We start from the raw sequence: 21732 nt of genomic DNA on the forward strand, positions 1-21732 counted from the left end.
TGAGAGAAAGGTCTATAGGTTGCAGAAAGCCTTGTATGGTCTACGCCAAGCACCCAGAGCTTGGAATAAGAGGATTGACTCTTCTCTAATAAATCAAGGATTTGAAAAATGCAAGGTTGAACACAGTGTCTACGTGAAAGAAACATCAAAAGGTAATATGTTAATTGTTTGTTTATACGTAGATGACTTACTTGTAACAGGATCAAGGCTGGAGGATGTAGATAAATTCAAGATGAACATGAAAAGAGACTTCGATATGACAGATTTGGGAGAACTTTATTATTTCCTCGGGATGGAGTTCACACGGTCTGAAAGAGGTATTGTTATGCACCAACAGAAGTATGCAAATGAAATACTTGAGAGATTCCAAATGCACCAGTGCAATGCAGCTCAAAGTCCTTTAGAGGCAAATATAAAACTTGGGAATAACGATGCTGAAGAATATGCAGATGCCACAAAATACAAACAGGTTGTTGGGTCATTAAGATTTTTGTGTAACAGTAGACCTGATTTAATGTTTAGTGTAGGCTTGATAAGCAGGTTCATGTGCCAACCAAGGAAAAGTCATATGGACTCTACCAAGCGTATTCTCAGATATGTAAAAGGCACCACTGGCTATGGAATATTGTTTCCTTTTGGAAACCAGGAAAGCTGTTTGAAGGTCACAGGTTTTTGCGATTCTGACTATGGTGGTGACACTGTTGAGAGGAGAAGTACTTCCGGGTTCATATACTTCATTAATGGAGCACCCATCTCGTGGTCATCCAAGAAGCAAACTGTCGTTGCTCTGTCCAGCTGCGAAGCCGAGTATGTTGCAGGTTGCTATGCTGCATGCCAAGGAGTTTGGATTGAAGAATTATTATCTGAGCTGAGAATTGTTCTGGAAGAACCTGTGGAACTGAGAATAGACAATACTTCAGCCATAAACCTTGCCAGGAATCCTGTCAGCCATGGGAGGAGCAAACATATTGAAGTGAAATTTCACTTCTTACGTGATGTTGTTAACAAGGAAAGGATCAAGTTGACATACTGCAGGACTTTGGAACAATTGGCAGATCTATGTACCAAACCTTTAGCCATTGATAAGTTCGTGAATATGCGATCAAAAATTGGAATGGTGTCCTTCGAGAATTTGAATTAAGGGAGAGTGTTAGCTGTTATAATTCAAATTCTCTTTTATGTTTTAGTTAGTTTAGTTAGTTGCTCTGTTTCAGTACCTTCTGCATGCCTTTATATTACATGCAGACGTCCCTGTATAATGCTAGCATTTTGATTTTAGTTTTTTTCTCAGTAAATCTCTCGAGTTTCTTTTCCGTTTGTTCCATTAATTCTCACCACGAAAGAAATTTTTTATTTATGATATTTTTGGTTGTTTACATTTGTTAACAATAAGACATTTATGTGAGAGACATATATTTACATCAGACAAAATCTCTAAGGTAATTTTATGTTAAACCTTTTAATACTTAAGGTAAATTTTTGGTATTTTCTTAAAATGATTCAAGCTTATAAGAAAACCTTAAATATGAAAAAATATCAATTGAACAAATTTGTCCTACCTACATGAATCACAGATGACTATATGTATAATAAAAAAAATCATAATATAATTATTCATGCTATTAAGATTCTCAAAAACAACTATGAATATATGAAGCATATATCACAATTATGCATTTGACCCACAAAATTTTAATGCAATCGGAACAATCACTGCGAAACACTCACAACCACTACAAAAAAACTCATTAACAATAAAGAAAAATATTATTAAGTTTCCCAAAACAATCACAATTTCAATATAAATAAAATAGATGTTTAGAAAACTAATTGAACAAAACCGTTCTCCATGAGAATAAAAGAGAACACAAATACAATCAAACAAAACTATTCTCCATAAAAAACCACCATAAAGACAATAAAGTCTCCTTTGTATCTAGGATAGTTATTAATGAAGAGAAAAGTCATGCACACATGTTTTCAAAAATTAAGTAAGAAAGTAAAGTTTCACACAACTTTTTAAAATATCACTTAGGATGAATCTTATATGATCAAACATGAAAAATGTTCATTTACATTACACTCTCATATCTTAACAAGAATGACATTTTTATATTTGATCATAAAAAATTAAATAAAAAAAATATTTTTATTTAAAAAAATGTCATTGACAATCATAAATATCACTAATTGATCAATGTTACAATAATCTCTCTTAAGTATTTGTAATAATATTGTATATCTTTTTTACCAATTGACATGTTTCTGCTCATGTTCTAGTGAAAAAAATTATAATTTTTGTATTCTTGAAATGAAATGAGGGTGAAATTTATCTCTAAATAACTTATGTAAGCTAATGATATAAAGAAAAAAAACTAAATATAAAACATATTATTGCAATAAAACAACATAACTAAATTATTAACAAAAAAATACTTCATTAATATCTAAGTTACACTATATTATTCGCAAAAATAAACACTTCATTAATACTTAAATTACATGTATATTATTCTTGAAATGTTATTCACTCTTTCTCTCCAATTCACCTTTAATTAAAACGAAAAAGTTTTCAATCAACCTATGAAAAATAATTTACAAAATAAAAAGTAACAAGTTTATGTTTAACTCAAATGGTCAAGAAACGAAAAACTTTAAAAGAACATAATTATTTTTTTAAGAAAAAAAGTAGTTAACAATGCAGTGAATAGTAGGAGTGACTTTTAACAATATTATGCACAGAAATGTTTTCTATGAATGCATTCATGGAAGTGCCAAGTTGCTCTGAGCTAAGTTTGTGACCATCTCATTCGATTCCTCTTTAATGCCACGTGTCAGAATCTACTCAGCCAATTCTAAGTATTAATTTTCCTCTGTATTATTACATTGATCGAGAAAAGGCAGAAAGTGTGAACTAGATGTGTTGGTGCCGCACCATTTGCTCGTAACTTATTTCTTGCATGATCATTTAATACTCATAACTCATCTTTGGATGCTCCATCTCTTCCATGGTCATTGAATGATGCATATGCCTTGATTATTGACTCGTAAATTTCAATCCCTTTCAAGTATTCATCTTTGTGTAGAAACTACGTAAAGGAGAAAAAAAATTCATGTCAAATTTGAACTCCAAACTAAATACAGTTGACAAATTCAGAGATGCTGATAGAAGGACATCAGTGCAGTTCATACCCAAAAAGAAGAAAAAAACAATGTCAATTCCTATCTCAGTGATGTGAGACAATCTTTCCAAACAAAGGTGGTTTTGTTGAGTCCCACATGTCGTACTTAAGATTTGAGGCTCTCCCACTTTACAGAAATAATTTGGTTTACATTCTTATTTTATGTTCAAGTATTGATAATTGATGTTTTCTATATTCATTTGGGTGTTAGGTTACCTTGGGAATCAATAAGAAGTAATTTCTACTAATTGAAGCACGCTCAGACAAATACACAACCAGTTTTAGGTAATTCTACAGTCAGTTTAGGTAATTTTGACACCTCAATTTCCATTCACGAACACTCAAAAAATATTTTATTATTCAACATGCAATTTTTACATGAGAAAATTGCAAACTCTCAAATCAACCTCCCATTTTTATAATAGTTTTTTACTTTTTCCTTCTTCATCTTCAGATATTTAATGTACGATGTTCACTTGAGAACAGAGTAAATTGGATTAAAGTGCAAACCAAATATATGATGATACGAGTATAAGTTTAAAGGAAAAAAGGCAATGTGGGAAGTTTAGTAAGATGTATGGTGTACGAAAGGAAGAAGTGGAAACGTATTTCATGGGGTCCACTAGTACACATCCAATGATTGGGATCTTAACAGAATTGTTGAGTGGCAGGTGGGCTGGAGGTGGGAGGATCTAGTGAGGAATATTTTCTGTTTTGAAGAGAGAGAAGGGAAGAATATAGAGGGGAGGGGAGCATATGTTGGGGGAAGGCAGGGAAGTGGAATTTGGGACTTGGGACTCGGGTCATTGTATCACGTATAGTGAGTGGATCTTCTCCTCTGTAGTGTTTGGACAGAGTGAGCAATAATATAGGAATTTCTTTTATCTTTTCTCCTACTCTGTGCTGATTGCTATCACATGATATATGAGTGAAGTTGTCAAAGAGAAAATTGAAAGCCGTTGTGGATGTCAGCATTTAAAGGAAGTGACATGTTAGAAGATTCACATAAAGCATAATGAATTACTCGACGTAGAACTAGATCTTGAGGTTCTCTCAGGTAATGGACTAGTCTTTTGGATTGGGCTATCTCATTGTCCTTAAATCCTAACAGTTTTGTGTAAACACCAACCTTCTCTTATGATTCCCTCTATTCCAAGACAATAGTACTTTTAGTTTTCAAGTTATCTTTCATAACAATATTCCTACATATAATTAAGAGTAAGCAATAAAGAATACTTACATTGAAAAAAAATAACAAAAACAATAGTTGGAAAGTTAAGGGTACTTTTGACTAAATTCGAATTAATTGAATTGAACCTGAAAAGACTATTGTTTTAGAATCAAGCAGATATATTCACTGACTCTTACATGTTTATTGTTACACTTTCTTTACCAAAACTATGCTCTGATCTGGCAGACAAGGGTTTTCTCAAGAGGCTAAAGTCAACCCCAGGATGCCAGTGTATGAGGTCTATTGCAAGCTTCAGTTCTAAATAACAAATCAGATATATGATTCTAAAGACAATGATAACTCTTATGCAAATAAGCTCACTGACAAAACAAGAAATTATGCATACAATAAATTAAAGGAATCACCTCATTATGGTCATGGAGTAGAATAGGGGTGTTTGCCATAGGTGAGAATCCAATTGCTGGTAAACCAAGGTAACGGAAGTAGCGTGAATCTGTTGCTGCAGGAAAGACCTCCGGCTTACCAAGTTTACCACCAGCCATTTCGACAGCATTTTCAAGAAGGCTCCACCAAGGATTGGAACTATCGGTTTTTGTGAGGAGTGGTTTCCCAGATTTGCTGTGAGTGGATGCCTTTTGTTTGAACTGCCCAAGCTAATTTAAATTAGATGAAAAATCCGTTAAGGGGGCGGGGGGGCTGATCTACTCTAAAAATGAGGAAAGTCTAATGGTCAATCATGTGGTATGCAGAAGAGAATTTGAACAAACGTGATCACCCATACCATCACAAAGACAACAGCATGGCACTTTATAACCATTCTTTTAAAAGTCAGTTTATTCCAAAAACATCTATCCATGTCATAACCATCATCACAACGACCTTCATAAAGGCAGGTCAATCTGGGAAAAATTGAACACCCATTTTAAATAAGTTATACTTCAATTCAAGATTAAACCCCATCCTACAAGCAAACAAATACTTTCATGTCTTCAGCCTTTGTTTGAATACTATAACAATCTAAATTTATTTATCAATTTCAATTCATTTCGTTTCATTTATTTCTAGCATAAGCTTTACATTCCATATACATATTTAAGTATGAGTTGTGGGATCACCGGAAAAAAACTTGAAATGATCAGAAAGTAAGGACCAGAACAAAACTGAAACAACTGATACAAAATAAACTTTTAATGAACCGAGTACACCATACTTCATTAGACACAAACCACACAAAAGAATGATTAGATACCAGAATATCTAGCCATATAAAGAAGTAAGAGGCACATATCTACCTTTCCTGAGTGCTTGTATATACTTGGTAATGAAAATATAGTTTTATCTACTATTTGTTTTCAATGCTTAGGACCCCAGAATTTTCAATGTTTTTCTGTTGTTTAGTTTTCTTTTTTTTTTGGTTTTCTTTGTTCTAGAGCACTAGACAGCAAGCATTACCCTTGACTTTCTCTTATTCTTTTTCTAGTTGAAAAGGTTCTTTAGAAAGGGAACTTTAAGTTTAACTTAAAAGTCACAAAACAATAGTTGATGAAATGAAAGGTTACTAGGATACACATTGATAAAGTGAACTTTAAACATAACTCAATATCACAATACCACAAAATTTTCAAAGAAGTTTGCAACTACTTATATCCTATTACTTGATCATAAATCTAGTCAATATCCTATAATTTGATTATATATCACTAGTCGATATCCTATAATTTGATCATATCTGTATGAGGTGAAAACATGTTGCAGAAGGTCAAGGTCATATCTAATATGTTCTAGTGCATAAGTTCTATAAGAAAGAAGACAAGGTTCCTGAGTGCAAATTTCAAAGGTGAAAAAGTCAAGCAGTGAATCTACTATAAGCTGGGTGCATTAAAAAATACACTAGATGGAGGAAATATATAGAGGAAAGAGTGGATAATTAGCTAATTACAGAGAATGACATATTGCGGGACGAAGGTGCCCATTCTTCAGCAATGCGTCTCTCCAAGGATTCCGGATCAGCAGTAGGTGGCACTCGAATGTCGAATCCAGCTTCTGCTTCAGACGGCTGCAAATTCATCACAAAACCCTGGCAAAGCAAAAGGCAAAATAGAATACAATCATCAGATACTGCCATTCACTCAATCATGATGATGATGGATTGAGACATGTGGAATGTGTCGACTAATCAAATTGTAACCATGTTGAGGAAACACAGTCAAATGTTAGGGAACATTGCTGTTGTGTTGTAGTGTATGTATTGTATGAGAAGAAGAAAAGGGAGTGGTGAACTTACAGTGGGAGATGGAGTTCCAGCCTTGAGAAAGACCATGTTAACAGAAACAACTTCGCCTTCGGCCTTGAAGCCGGCTTTGATGAGGTCGAACTGGGAGGCGCGAAACCTTCTGATAGCTTCAATGCTCTTGAGGAGATTCTCCATGGCAGAGTTATCATAAAGCTTGGATCCATGGCCGGGAGCCCCAACGGCCTTGATGACCAACCACCAGGGGCTTCTCTCAGCGTAGAAGGCCCTATAATGGGCGTCGGGGGAAGCCAACCCTTCGTCAAGCACCACGCCCACATTCATCCGTTGGAAAATCTCCGATTGGGCTAACTTCTCAGCGCCGTCGTGGCCGCCGATCTCCTCGTCGGGTGCGAAGGCGAGGTAGATAGAGCGGAGAGGGTGGAAGTTTCGGGCCTTGAGACGGCGGAGGGCTTCGAGGTACTGCATACCGACGCACTTCATGTCCTGAGAGCCGCGGGCGAAGATGCGGCCTTGGGAATCGAGGTGGGCGCTGAAGGGGTGGTGGGTCCACTTGGAGTGCTCGGAGGGAACGACGTCGGTGTGGGAGTAGAGGAAGATGGAGGGAAGGTGGGGATTTGTGCCCTCCCATTTCAGAAGAACCAGAGGCTTCCCTTCCACAAACTCTATGCTTTGGGATTCCAGAGAGAGCCTTTTCCCTTCCGATATCAGAAATTCCGCTGCTTCCTCGTATCGCGGGCTGGGTTGGGCAGTGTTGATTTTCAGGTACTGCTGGAATCTTGATATGATGCTGCTTTCTCCTGATTCTGATTCTGACGCTTCTGCAGTTAATATCAAAACTGTGAGGAAGATGAACGTGATGTTTCTGCAACTCAACAACTCCATCATCGCTGCTCACTACTTTGCCTTCACCGTCTCCTCTTCTGTTCCGTTGGGTTCTATGTGTGCCCTCGCTTCTGTATATAACTTATCAACAAGATTTTGTTTTAACTGAGACAGTAAATAGTTACATTGCGTCCGAAAATATTAGACATCACTATACTAGACATCACTGCTCATAATTCATATCCGGATAATTTATATCTGGACCCCCTTAGGCACTAGTGTATAGAAATGGTTTTTTTAACACTCTCTTTAGTAACGTGACATTTTTTAAATTTTAGCTTATGGATCTCGGTGGAAAGAATCAAGTTGTTCACTTGAATGAAAGCAAACTTTTTTTTTTTTGTTTATTTGAATGAATTTGGAGGTAAGTGGGATAAATTTGGAAGTAAAGTTTGTGAGAATTAGTGTAAGATTTGATTGACGTGACAGATTAAATAAATTTACTTCCAAATCTTCTCTCATTTATCTCCAAATTCACTCAAATAAACAACGAAAAAAATGTACCTTTCAATCCTCTCAATCACTCTCCTCCAAATCCATTCAAGTGAACAAAGCCTAAAAGTTATATGGCTTGAGTTATAGGAGCAACCGAAGTCATATATTTTACAAAGTATACTTTTTTTTTTAAAAGGGTTTGTGACCTCGATTTTTCCACAGAAGTTATTCACCCTGCAAATTTCACTCATCACTTGAAAATCTAACATTTTAGCTGGCAATTTTCTCAGAATGGTTTTATTGCCTTGATTATGTAGGGAATTGATGTCATAAACCCTAAAAAGTCCCATTTATCCGTGCAACGTATCAACTTACAACTTTTTTGAAAATGGTCTATTGTCTCAATTATGCCGGGAACCGAGGTTATAGAATCTTTCTCCAAAAGGCTATTAGTTGAAACGTCATACTTGCAAAGAAAATTTTTTAAGGTTTATTGTCTCGATTCCCATCCTAACCAAAGCAATATATGACTTTTGGCTTCGGGTCTTCCAGAGTCAAGACCATAGACATACTCTGACCCATTTTTAATATTTAAAGTATAATTCTTTTGCAGACTTTTGACATTGGTTAATTAAGAATAAGAATCGAGACAAAAAAGTTGAACGAAATTTCAAAATTACCATTTTAATTTATTTTTGAATTTTTTTTGTGCAACTTTAGGCTTCGTTAGGTGTAAAACTAAGGCTGTAGACACTATATTGTCTTGGTTTTAAGTTTAACTAAGACAATATCTCCTCTCAGAGTTAAATTTTTGTGAAAACGCGAACAATTCATTTTCTTCATTCTTCCTCTAGTCTTTCAAAAAGAGTCGCGACTGTGAATTACTCACTGCAATCTTGTGCACTGCCGCAGTGACTATTCACTCTGTTATTCTTCTCCACTCGTTACGCTTGTCCTTTTGCATGTTTTTATCCGATCAAATTTGACTTTCGTCGTCGTGGTTAAAGTCATTTTCTTCCATTTTTTTTTTGTATTTTTGGATTGTTTTTATGCATTTTTTTATTGTTGGTTCTTCACACTAACTTTTAGTTGTGTTTGTGTTTAGGTATTGTATTTTTGTAGTAAAATTTGTTTAATTCCAAAACGCGGATAATGGCATCTTCTCCATTGTAGTATGCTTTTTCATTCTCCGAGGTTCCTATTAATTACTTTTGTTCATTTTTTGTATGTTGGATATATAATTGTGTATGATTAAATATATTCTTGTTTTGATTTAGTTTTAGTTTTCCATTTAAGATTCAATGCAAAAATTATTTATTATTTTTATGTTTTTAAAAAAAATATTTTAAAAATAAATATATGTGAAAACTTTAATAATAAATTAAAAGTTTTGAATTTTGAATTGTCTGTCTGAACAAATTAAGAAAAATAATAACTTTTTTTTTGTAATTTATTATATATAAATTTTAATATACATATTTTAAATTTCATAAATATTTGTAATGTGTCTTAATTGTAAATTGACACGAGAGCTTCAACCCTTTCAAATTTATTTAATTAATTATTATAATTTTTTTTAAATGTTATATTTAAATTTATAACATTATTATTTTTAGACATAAAAATGATGAATTTTACATATTTTTAAAATATATCATTATTATTTAAAATAATTAAAAAAAGTTAATAAATTTACTTAATTTTATAAAATATAATTGATAAATAAGTTTAACATTAGTTGAAATTAAATTTGAATCTTTTTTACGATTAACATTATATTTCATTAACAATTTTAAAATAATTTTAAATAAAATTTAATATAAAATATAAATAAACTTTATTTTCTTAAAAATATTTAATAAGAATACTGATTTTAATAAAATAATTATGTAATATTTATGTAAAAATTAATTTCATTCCAATTTCGAAAAAGATAAAATTGTTTAATTCTAAAAAAATTTAAACTGAAATGAAACAAAATAAAAATACAATCAAATAGAGATCAAGACAATGATACCTGAGAGTGATAGTGATGGCATTGATATTATTGTCACATTTATTATATCATTAATACTTTAAGTTGTTAACATTGAATTCACTTTGACATTACTCTCCAAATAATTTGACTAAACGGTTACAAAAATTTCTGAATTTCAAAACAAATTTTAACCCTAAACAATTCACTTGACGTTAAATAATTGACCCTACGTCTCGAAACATTATCATTACACTTTCTCTAGCTTTCGCATTTTTAGTATTCTGGAAAGTACATATTATCCCGCAAAATAATTTGAAGCTTAGACTACTATAGTTTCAGGTTCTTATTTTTGCTGAGTAAACGAAGTTTTATGATTAAAGCTTTGAAATTTAGTTTCCAAGATTTTAGAAACTAGATCGTGGAGCATATACTATTAACCAGAAATATGCTTTGGAATTTAGTTTCTGGAAATGTTTAAAATTCGTTTCGGAAGCTGAATTCTGTGGGATACATAGGAAACCTAAATTTCATTTGTTCCACATATTCACATAAAGTAATGCAGTTGCATCGTACACCACACAATGAAGGGTATTGCAATTCTTTGTCATTTGCTGTCCAAATTTTGTCCACAAATTCGCACTTTGTATATATGTACATGTTTCTTAGTTTGCTCACTTTACCTTTAACACTTCACGCTTCAACTTAGGACCACAGCCTTGTGTCTTTAAGCACCTCCATCAACCCAACCCTTATCTGTTTCAATCATTACGTTCAGCAAACTGATCATGTATATGCAAAGGACGTTTTTGCCATAGCCAATAAGGAGAATTTCTCATAGATTTATTGTTTTGGAATTTAAGATCGAAGAAAGTTTTTCAATTTATAAAATTCGGTACGAACTATTTAAACTCCTCATTACTATTATTAAATCGAAAAAAAAACATATCCCCTAAAAGAGGGGAAAACACTAACACATGATAATTATGTAATAAGAAATAGAGGTAGAATAAAAAGGTGAAAATAAAATTAAAGGAAAACTAAAACTGTATGAATAGAGCATGCGCTTTTATAATTTGAAATTTTCCCAACGGACAAATACTGTTTCCATGTCACGAATTAAAGGAAAAAAAAAATTGCATTCATAACTACAATAAGCACTCCTCACACAATAATCAAACTCCTGAATATCTGATCTAACAAATATACTAAGATATATGATCCAATAAAATTCATTCAATTTTGCTGACTTAAATAATTAAAAAATATTTTAAAATATATTTATTGGTGTATAAACATTATATATGACTAAATCTTGATAGTCTGATTACATCGTAATATTCTTTAATGTCATATATTTATAAAACATTTACTAAATCAAACATAGTATCATATTATCGCTGTTATTTTACTAATTATCATAGATATTATACGTCATTATATTTATCAATATTACTTAATTTCATCTTAATATTATTTAATATTATCTTAATATTATTATTTTTATCGCATAAGTCATAAAAGCTTAGAAACCCTATAAATATATATAATATTTTATACGAAAATATACTATTTCTTACTTAAGATTCAAACTCTTACTAATTTATTTGAATACAAATCAGTCTTTTGGAGGTATATCTCTCCTGTATTCTAGCATTGTAAAAAAATATTATATATCTCAAAATATAATAAAAATAATTGTTTATATATAATTTTAAATATGTATATATATATATATATATATATATATATATATATATATATATATATATATATATAGGGTTAAATATGTTTTTAGTCCCTAAACTATTGGTCTTGGTCGTTTCTGATTTTCGTCCCTCTTTCAAAGTAAGGTACAATTTGGTCTCATTCTTTTCGAAACGTTCGTTTTAGTCCTCGAAAACTAAACACTGTTTAAGAATTTGGTCCTCATTTAGCAACAAATGAGAATTAAAATGTTTTTAGTCTCTAAACTATTGACCGTTTCTGGTTTTCGTCCCTCTTTCAAAGTAAGGTACAATTTGGTTTTCATTCTTTTCGAAACGTTCGTTTTAATCCTCAAAAACTAAACACTTTTTAAAACCAGAAACGACCAATAGTTTAGAGACTAAAAACATATTTAACCCATATATTTGTTATTATACTGAAGCCAGATATGGTTAAATCAATTATCACGCATCTAAAATATCGTTCTTTCCGAAATTTGGGTGTTCTCTCATAATTTTGTTTATAAAAATATATTATATTTAAACTATCTTTAACTCTTAAGCAACATAAATTTATTGATTGTGATAGAAATATAAATTTCTTAGCGAGAGAAATGACAGTTTCATTGTTTATTTTTAATGAAAAACTTAAGAGACACATGGTTGTTTTAAAATTTCGTTATCAATTCCACAATAAATGTTAATATTTTGATTCTAAATTTGTCAATCATAATTAAGATTGATAATTGTGTATTCAAAATATTGTTTGATTTATCACTATTATATTTGTAAAAATTCAAAGAATAAAAAAATAAATATTTAAATTATTTTTTATCTTGACTTTTTAAATTATGTGTAAACTAATAGAAAAATAACATAAATGAAGAAAAGTAAGGGAAAGAAAAAGTGACGATGGTGCACGAGGAGAAGGCATTATCCCCAACAAACAATGCAGAAAATCCGCACGCTGTCGTACTTTTTGAAATCCTAGCACAACGTTAACCTCTGTTCCTATTTCTCTTTATTTTTATATATATATATTCCATTCTAATGAACCATCCCACCGAAAGTACCCAAATCATTTTCCATTCCTCTGCTCTCACTACACATTAATGTGTAATCTACATGGAATTAGAAAGAGGATGGACTTTTCTTCACACTTGTATTGTGTACTACATTTTTGTCGTTTTCACCCCATTGCATATTCATCCTTCACTCTACCAAACCACTCCTTCAAATCGAGTGGTTTAACAAAAAAATAAAAAAGCAGCATGGTTTACGAGGTATTTCTGTGCCTCAATTTGTCTGTGTGTGGCATCTTGCTGGAAATCACAAACACAAAACAAACACGTGTAGCAGAGGATTTTCCTGTCGGCTTATTAATCAATCACACATTTTATTGTTTTATCAACCATCTTTTGAAAACACACATAAACATTTTTCTAACATTAATTAACGTGGGACTTTACATTAGATTTGTGTGTACTTTTGGTTTCAATTATAACAGTACCCTCTCTCTCTCTCTCTCTGAATGGACCATTTTCCCCCAAAACCAAACACCAATATAATGAAGGAAAAACGGAAAGTGAACGTGGAGCTCTGAGTCCTTCCTCACCAACCAACTAACAACCATGACCGTTGTCAAAACTCTGCTCTTCTTCCTGTTTCTAACCATAACCACAACCACCTGCAGCTCCTTGGCTTCCCACTTCGAACAGCTCAACGTGGAGGAAGAAATGACAGCGACTAAACTCAAGAACCTACCAAAAGAAACAGAGGATTTAGAAGAAGAGCAGGGAAATTGGAAAGTTCAGATTCTTCACAGAGACAAAATCAGCACCGCCCCTGCCAAGGATCACACCACCCGTTTCAACCAACGAATGAAACGTGACGTCAAAAGGGTATCCTCCATCGTTAACAGTAACAGCCATGCTTACACGGAAGCAGCGGAAGAAGCGTCCTTTGGATCCGACGTCGTTTCGGGAACGGAGGAAGGTAGCGGAGAGTATTTTGTGAGAATAGGAATTGGAAGCCCTGCAACTTACCAATACATGGTCATAGACTCGGGCAGTGACATCGTCTGGGTCCAGTGCCAGCCATGCGACCACTGCTACAACCAGTCCGATCCCATATTCAATCCCGCCCTCTCCGCCTCCTTCACCGGCGTTTCCTGCTCCTCCTCCGTCTGCGACCAGCTCGACGATGCCGGCTGCCACCAGGGAAGGTGTCGCTACGAGGTGGCCTACGGCGACGGCTCTTACACCCGAGGTACGCTCGCGCTCGAAACAATCACGCTGGGGCGGACTCTCATCCGGAACACGGCCATCGGCTGCGGCACATGGAACCAAGGCATGTTCGTGGGAGCGGCTGGGCTTTTGGGTCTGGGTGCCGGGCCCATGTCCTTCGTGGGTCAGCTCGGTGGCCAAACAGGCGGCGCCTTCGCTTACTGTCTGCTCTCTCGCGGCAGCGCCTCCTCCGGCTCGCTCCAGTTCGGCCGGCAGGCATTGCCCCTGGGAGCGGCGTGGGTCCCACTCATTCCCAACCCCTTCTTTCCCAGCTTCTACTACGTTGGGCTCTCGGGTCTCGGAGTTGGGGGCTCGCGGCTGAACATATCGGAGGATGCTTTCCGGGTAACTGATCTGGGCGACGGAGGGGCCGTGATGGACACTGGCACCGCCGTCACCAGGCTTCCCACAGTGGCTTATCATGCCTTCCGGGACGCTTTTCTTGCTCAGACCACCAACCTGCCCCGGGCACCTGGACTCTCCATTTTCGACACCTGCTACGATTTGAACGGCTTTGTTACGGTTCGGGTGCCCACCGTCTCCTTTTACTTTTCCGGTGGACAGATCTTGACCCTTCCGGCCAGAAACTTTCTAATTCCGGCAGATGATGCCGGAACATTCTGTTTTGCCTTTGCGGCTTCGCCTTCGGGGCTTTCCATTATAGGGAATATTCAGCAAGAGGGGATTCAGATTTCGATTGATGGTGACAATGGTTTTGTGGGGTTTGGACCCAATGTCTGTTGATTCAGGGAAACAAAGATTCTTGAGCACCCAGCATCCGAGTTTTGTTAAGTCTTCCCCTTTCCTTTCTCCTACCCATCTCATCTCCTTTCATTTCATAACTTCATTCATGTATTATACCTCTCAAAATAACTAAACTCCTCAATGTCACTGCCAATTTTTCTCACTTCTTTAATTCTAGTGTAATGCCAGCCAGTGCAATTCAGCAGAGCTGCATCGCCGGGGAATCTAATTACTCTTCCCGCCGCAGTAATAATGTGGTCAAAAGAATCATGGAAAAAGTATAGTAGAAAAAAAGTTTGCTTTTTCGGTCGACGCAGAAAACAGTGTACATAGAAAAAAGGTTGCTTTGATGTTGATGTTGTTGGCTTAGGAGTGAGCTTCTAAGAGAGAGAGAGATAAAGGTGCTGGGTGCAGCAATTGAATAATCAGCGTTCACCATCGTTTGAGACGTTTGAAACCGTCACTTGTATAATTTTTGAATGCATGCAGACTTTTTGGTAGCTTAATTTCTTATTTAATCAATCCCTTTCAAATAGTGGTTCTGGACTTTGGTTTACCTTCTTTGTTTTTAAGTTTATTTTGAAATTTAAGCATGTGTGTGTTTTTTACTAACGAGGTTATTCTTTCATATAAAAGGGGGTGATTTTTTTTCCTCAAAGAGAACATATCTTATCATCCTCCAATTAACAAGCTTTTTAAGTATGCAGAAATCTTAAAAAAAATGTCAACTAAGTGAAGAAGGTAACAAGTTGTTGAATGTACACTTGAAAATGAGAGAGCAAAGTGACTTACTAAAGAGAAGAGAACCTTGCAAAACGACGGGAATAAAGAAGAAGGCAGCTGAGAAAACAAAAACTAATGTGAAATGAACACTGGATGTTTAAACAAATGCAAAGACTGAATAACCTGTTTAAGTATGATTGGAAACCCTTTTTCGCCCCTTAAGTATGGTTAGAAACCCTTTTGTAACCCTTTGTGATGAGTTCCTAATCCCTAAGGGTGGAAAAGCACATACTATATGTATTAAGGATAATAAACATGTTGAGAAGGGAGTTTTTCTCACCTTTTGATTTAGTTTTATATTAAGTTCCTTAAGTTGGCATGAATGAGTTGATTATAATTGATTTGAACTTTTATCATATGTTAACTTGTATTTTTTGTTTGTTTTTGTATAACTTCTTCAAAGGTTTCAGGTCAGTCTGACAGCTTAGCATGAGGACTGTTCGATAGTCAATAACATAGAAGTTTGACAAGCTAAGTTAAGCTCAATCAGAGAAGGAGGGATAATAAGTAGGATGATATATGGTCTTTCTACGGGACACAACAAAGATGAGCTACATATAAGGTGGATGAGAGAGAAAAACATAAATCATAAAATATAAAGTAACTTCTTAAATTAAAACGAACCTTCACATCTAGATAGCTTGTTATCTTAATGTCCAATAGGAATCTTCACTTAGCTTTGTTTCATGTCTGGTTTGGCAATTTTCTTTTGGAAAATAGTTACCATATTCAACCACTTTGTGTTCTTATATGACCACTATGATGACCTTGGTGGTAGATATGAATTACATCCCATTGGCTCATTAGATGAAATTTTGTTAAAACTGTACAAAAAGTTGTTTTTGCTCCCTACTTATATATCAAACTTAATTTATTTATTTTTCAAAGAAGAGACTCAATGAAAGTACTTAATGTTGTTATTTGTGAATTGTGTACCTAGATCATAGAAAAGAACCACATAACATTTGTGGTCCAAATTTCCTTTGCGGGAATGAACTTTTAAGCAATGTTTGATTTATATTTTTATAGGTTAAGAAAGTAATAATTTAAAAACATATGCAAAAATAATTGTAGAAAGTTATTTTTTATTACAAGTGGATAATGGTGGAAAAAAAGCAGGGAGACCTGCTTCGTCGCTTTTACTCGCAAAAGAATTTTAGGTTTTTTCTTTTGTTTCGTTCAATTGCAGCACAACAAAATAATGAAGAAATATGATAATGGTGGATTTCCATGGAACAAGTAAAACAAGAAAAAGTAAGAATAAGAAATACAAGAAGAATGACAAAAGCTACGTCAAGAAGAGCCGTAGAAGAAACGAGAAAAGAACTCGTGCTATCGAAAATTTTAGTTTTGATAATTTTGGTTTTTCAATATTACATTTTCCTACTCAAAACTTGAAAATAAAATTCATGACATATGAATGATGTACATACTCGAAAATTTATATAAATTCGTGACAATCCAATAAACTTGACTCGCAAACACCACTAACAAATTTGTAAAAGTTTATTTATGTAGAAAAATTATATAATTTAAATTTTAATTCAAATGAGTTCACAGAACATTTTCCATCAAAAAATAATTAAACTACAAGAATTATTTTCACTTAGAGAAGAAAAATATTTTTTAACAATTTTTTTTGACAATGTTTGTGATTAGATCTATTTAAATATTTTTTTTAAAATAAATTCAAATATAAACCAATAAAGCAGTGACATCGGATCCCTTAGATAAAGGAGGTGAGTGCGAAACAGGGCCAGCGACCACGACAAACATTACAGGGGCAGGCGCAACCCACTACGAGCAAAGGCGAGCCACGGCGTCCCACAGCGAGCAACAACGACCCGGTGACCCATGGCAAGCGACGACTATTTTCGACAACAGCAACCACGACGGCTGAATGAGATAACGCTGGACAACGCCAAAAATAGTGATGCAATGTGCGGTAAGTTCATACACTTCCACACACGTTTCTAAACTCACTATTTCATACGAGTTTACCATTTTGCACCGAGTTTACGAAATTCACACAAAAAAACAAATTTGTTTTCGAGTTGATTAAAATCATAATTGAGCACCTAAACTCATGAATTAACGAGTAAACTCGTCCGAATTAACGAGTTAACACGTAAGTTTAATACCATGGTGAAAATGTTAAATTTTGTTAAAATATCATTTCCCAATAACGAAAAGAAAAGACATGATTGGTATAGTTTTATAATGGTTTAATACGTATTTTGGTCCCTCTTTTTATAGGGTCTGTTCAAATTGGTCCTACTTTTTTTCAAAAGTTCACTAAGATTCCACTTTTCGCAAAAACGATGCACGTTAGTCCTTTTTTAGGTTTAATACGTATTTTGGTCCCTCTTTTCGTAGGGTCTGTTCAAATTGGTCCTACTTTTTTTTTAAAGTTTCCTATTTTGATCCCTCTTAGTGAACTTTTCGTATTTTGGTGAGCTGTACATTTTTCGTTGAGGTGAACTTTTGAGGGATCAAAATGTACAGCTCACCAAAATACGAAAAGTTCACTAAGAGGGATCAAAATAGGGATCAAAATAGGGAACTTTTGAAAAAAAGTAGGACCAATTTGAACAGACCCTACGAAAAGAGGGACCAAAATACGTATTAAACCTAAAAAAGGACTAACGTGCATCGTTTTTGCGAAAAGTGGGATCTTAGTGAACTTTTGAAAAAAAGTAGGACCAATTTGAACAAACCCTACGAAAAGAGGGACCAAAATACGTATTAAACCTTTTATAACAGTTGTAGATGTTACTGTCTGCTCTTCTTATCCACACTCTTTCGATTACAACCCAATTTCTCATAACAGTAACGATCACAAATCCTTTCTGCTAAAATAAAAAACATAAAACCAGCAATGAGATATCTGAACTGATGAAGGTGAACGAACACTACTTTACAAGACCCAAATTAAGGATTCCCCATGAAGTCTGAGGCCAAGATTTCTCCTTAGCCTTCATCAGCAACACCCTTGTCCACGCAACCCAACCTTCCCAAGAAGTTCTCTTATCCCAGGGACATCCCCATTCCAGCAAAAGTCTTTGTCCTTTCTCTGCATGTTTCTCACCCTCCTCAAACCTTCCCTCTGTCAAACAAACCTGACTCAGCACCACATATGGCTCTCCAACGAAAGGGTTTTTGCTTATACACCCCACAAGCAAATCTTCAACCTTCCCCAGCCCCTTCTCACACACAGCTGCCCAGTACAAATCTCTTGCAACTATTTGATCTTCCGCCTCCAAAACCTTTGTGCAGTCATCAAACACTGGCGGCAACACCAGCTCAATATCTTCATTTCTCTCCACATCCACCACCACCCCACCAACCTTCCTTCTCTTCTCTTCAATCAAAATCTCTTCTTCCCTTGCAATCAAGTTGTACACTGCTCCCATCCTTGAAATTGAATTCAGCCACAGACCCGGCTTTCCATCTCCCGGCCACAGAGCCCCCAAATTGTTCCCAGAAAACTCAAGCCGACCGTTCCGGTTATCAAACAGCACATCCTGAAAACCAAATAACTGGTCACAGAAATCGGCCATGGTCATCATCACGAAAACAGCCACTATCCTCCGAGAAACATGCACCCGTTCACCCGTTCGAATGTGCTTCACCTCAACCCCCTCCGCCGGAACAAGACCCTGCAGTTTCTTCCTCCATCCTTCTTCCCCGTCGAAGACACCCTTCTCTTTGGCGTTCCTGAGTGATATCTCTGACTCGGCAAGGTGTTGCACGAGTTCTTGATCGGAGTACTGGAAGAGAAGGTCGTCGTGGATGAGGGGCTGCCGGGGAACTACACAGAACAGGTGGATGAGAGCCTCGGCTTGGTGACCCACGTGGCGGCAAACGACTTCACGGCCAGTTGAAGGGTCGAAGATGGCGAGGTTGACGTAGGAGTTGGAGTAGGCTGAGTGGAAGAGACCGCAGAGGCAGACGGAGTGAGGGGCTTTCCAGAGGGTGAGAATGCGATATATATCGAGAAGGTGGTGAAGGAAGCTGCCATGTTTGTGCCAGCACTCTCCAGCGCCCACGCTCTGCAGGACGCCGACAAGCGAAGGGAGGTTTTCATCGATGGATTGGAGCTCCCCGCGGAGGAAGGGACGAGCACGTTCTAGGAGAGTTTCGGTTGAAGACGGCATGGTTGTGCTTACGCTGAAGAGTGAAGAGAAGGCGAGAAAGAAACAAAATAAAAGAGAATGACATTCGAAAGATTAAGAGACGTGTCGTGAGCAATCTTATCATCCCATACTCTGCTTCACATCATGCTATTATTGAGATAGAAATATCTTCTTTAACAACTCTTTTTTAATAATTTTTTTAAGAACACAGATATGATGGTTTATGATGGGTTGGTTTCAAATACTTTTCTGAGAACAAATTCAAACGGACCAATAAAACAATGACATGTGATCCATTATAAAAAATTGTTAAAATATCAGATCCTACTGACATATCTTCCAAAAATCAAAAACCTATCATAAGTCTGTCTCTTTATATAGGAAAACGTCTCTTTAACTGGCTACAACTTTTTTACAATGTTACTCCTCGATTGATTTACTTGAAATAAATTTTAAAAAACTGAAATAATAATCTGGAGGACAATTTGGGAAGAGAAGAACGTTTCACAATTTTTTCATCTTCTGTGATATCGACGGTTACCTCCACTATCGACCAGCGTTTTTGTATTCCCTTGCACATTCTCGACCAAGAAGTAAAGGTGATTTCTTTTCTGAATGTGTTTTAAAAACTATTATGAACTTCTAACGTTTTAATTTCAAATGTACGGTTAATACTTCATTTGCATGTTGTGTTGTTTCTATTTATTCCTGCAGATACATAAAGGACAAATGCTTTATTCGGAATGTTTCTTCAATGTCTTTTATCTGTTCAATCCGTACAAGCAACACAATTGCCTTTACAAAAGAAAAATAATATTTGACCTATTACAAAAAGCTATAAAACCTACATCAAAGTCAATGTTTCTTGAAGTTGTCTATATAAAGAATACTACATGAAGAGAAGAATATGAATTACACATACTATTATGTTGTCAATAGTCTTTTTCTCTTGCATTGTCTAACTCTTTGAAAAATAAAACTCTTTGTAATAAGTTTTCAGATAAACTTTGTATTGATTTGAAATCTTCTCTAAAAAAGCTTCTCAATTTGTACTTGTTTTAAAATTACTTTGTTGTTTTTGGATAATCAGAAGTTATTTAAAACACTTAGTTGTTTAACTCACATGGAATTAAACATCATAGTCAGTTAGACTATTTTATACTAGGAGTGATTATACTCGTTGTAAACTAAGAGTAATAAAACTTTTTATATCTATTCAAAGATAGTAAAACCCTTTAAAAGTGTTTAAAGGAAAACTCTGAAGATAATTCAGTTGGAGTTAACCAATATAAAATAAAGTCTTCTTATTATAATTTTTTACATACTTTCTAAATACTTTCTAAAAATTATTAAGTGTTAACCCTCTCTGCAAATCATCTGATCCTTGCAAAGAGTGTTTATTGGGAAAAAAATTTTCAAACTCTATCCAAACTCATTTTTTAAGTTTCCTTTGTCATTTCAAATACATCATACTTGTTTGACATGTTCTTTTGTGTATTTTCCTCTAAAATAGATTATGCAAGAAATACGATAATCTACCCCTCCTTTAGTTTAAAAAAGTGTTTTTTTACTATAAATTTATCATATTACATTTTTTTATAAATTATTTAACATAATAATAATAATTAAATATGCAGTATAAATATCGTGCCACTTCATTTCTTAAAAAATGATATAAATATGCTTCAAAGCATTTATACAAATTTAAATAAACTTTAATCACGATCAGTAGAGTCATAATTTTTGAAAATTGAGAAATTTCTCTTGCTCCAAGTCACGGATTTTACCCTAAATGCGTGATAATTTACTTTCCCAACTTTTGCATGGAAATTTTTTATCCAGGCTCTTGTTTCCCCCAGTAATTTTATAGTTTTATTCCAATATTACCTTACTTTTAGTTAGCTTAGTATTTTTTAATATTTATAAGGTTTAAACCCTCCGTTGGTCCTCAAGTTTGTATGAAAATCTCAGTTGGGTCCTCAAGTTTTTTTCTGTCTCAATTGGGTCATATTTTTTGTAAAAATGAACACATTTTACCCTAACCGTTAAATTGTAACAAACGGCGTTAGTTGGTGCTGACGTGTTGCATAGTTACGTGAAATTTTTATTACGTGGAATTTTTATTTAATTTGAGAAATTATGACATGGCAACTCTATC

The 21732-nt window shown here is 34.7% G+C and overlaps 2 protein-coding genes and 1 pseudogene across 3 annotated transcripts; 1 reads left to right on the forward strand and 2 right to left on the reverse strand.

Moving 5' to 3' along the window:
- Positions 1-2653: 2653 nt before the first annotated feature.
- LOC124848349 (uncharacterized) lies at positions 2654-7588 on the reverse strand. Of its 2 annotated transcripts, none has more exons than XM_088113856.1 (4): positions 6659-7588; positions 6314-6451; positions 4779-5027; positions 2654-3089 (listed from the first exon to the last, which is right to left on the reverse strand). In XM_088113856.1, exons 1-4 carry the CDS (start codon positions 7511-7513, stop codon positions 2976-2978), a joined length of 1356 nt encoding a protein of 451 aa, XP_087969982.1. In that variant the 5' UTR covers positions 7514-7588; the 3' UTR covers positions 2654-2975. The 2 variants fall into 2 exon arrangements, with proteins under 2 accessions (XP_087969982.1, XP_087969983.1); XM_088113857.1 differs by having other exon boundaries at positions 4779-5018; positions 6659-7583.
- A 5467-nt stretch (positions 7589-13055) lies between these two features.
- LOC148201260 (protein ASPARTIC PROTEASE IN GUARD CELL 2 pseudogene) lies at positions 13056-15201 on the forward strand (annotated as a pseudogene).
- Positions 15202-18218: 3017 nt separating this feature from the next.
- LOC148201261 (uncharacterized) lies at positions 18219-19728 on the reverse strand. The gene has a single exon (XM_088113977.1). It carries the CDS (start codon positions 19593-19595, stop codon positions 18351-18353), a length of 1245 nt encoding a protein of 414 aa, XP_087970103.1. The 5' UTR covers positions 19596-19728; the 3' UTR covers positions 18219-18350.
- Positions 19729-21732: the final 2004 nt, after the last annotated feature.

Source organism: Vigna umbellata, chromosome 4 (genome assembly GCF_029865625.1).
Source record: "Vigna umbellata cultivar VRB3 chromosome 4, Vumbellata_1.0, whole genome shotgun sequence".
Lineage (NCBI taxonomy): Eukaryota > Viridiplantae > Streptophyta > Magnoliopsida > Fabales > Fabaceae > Vigna > Vigna umbellata.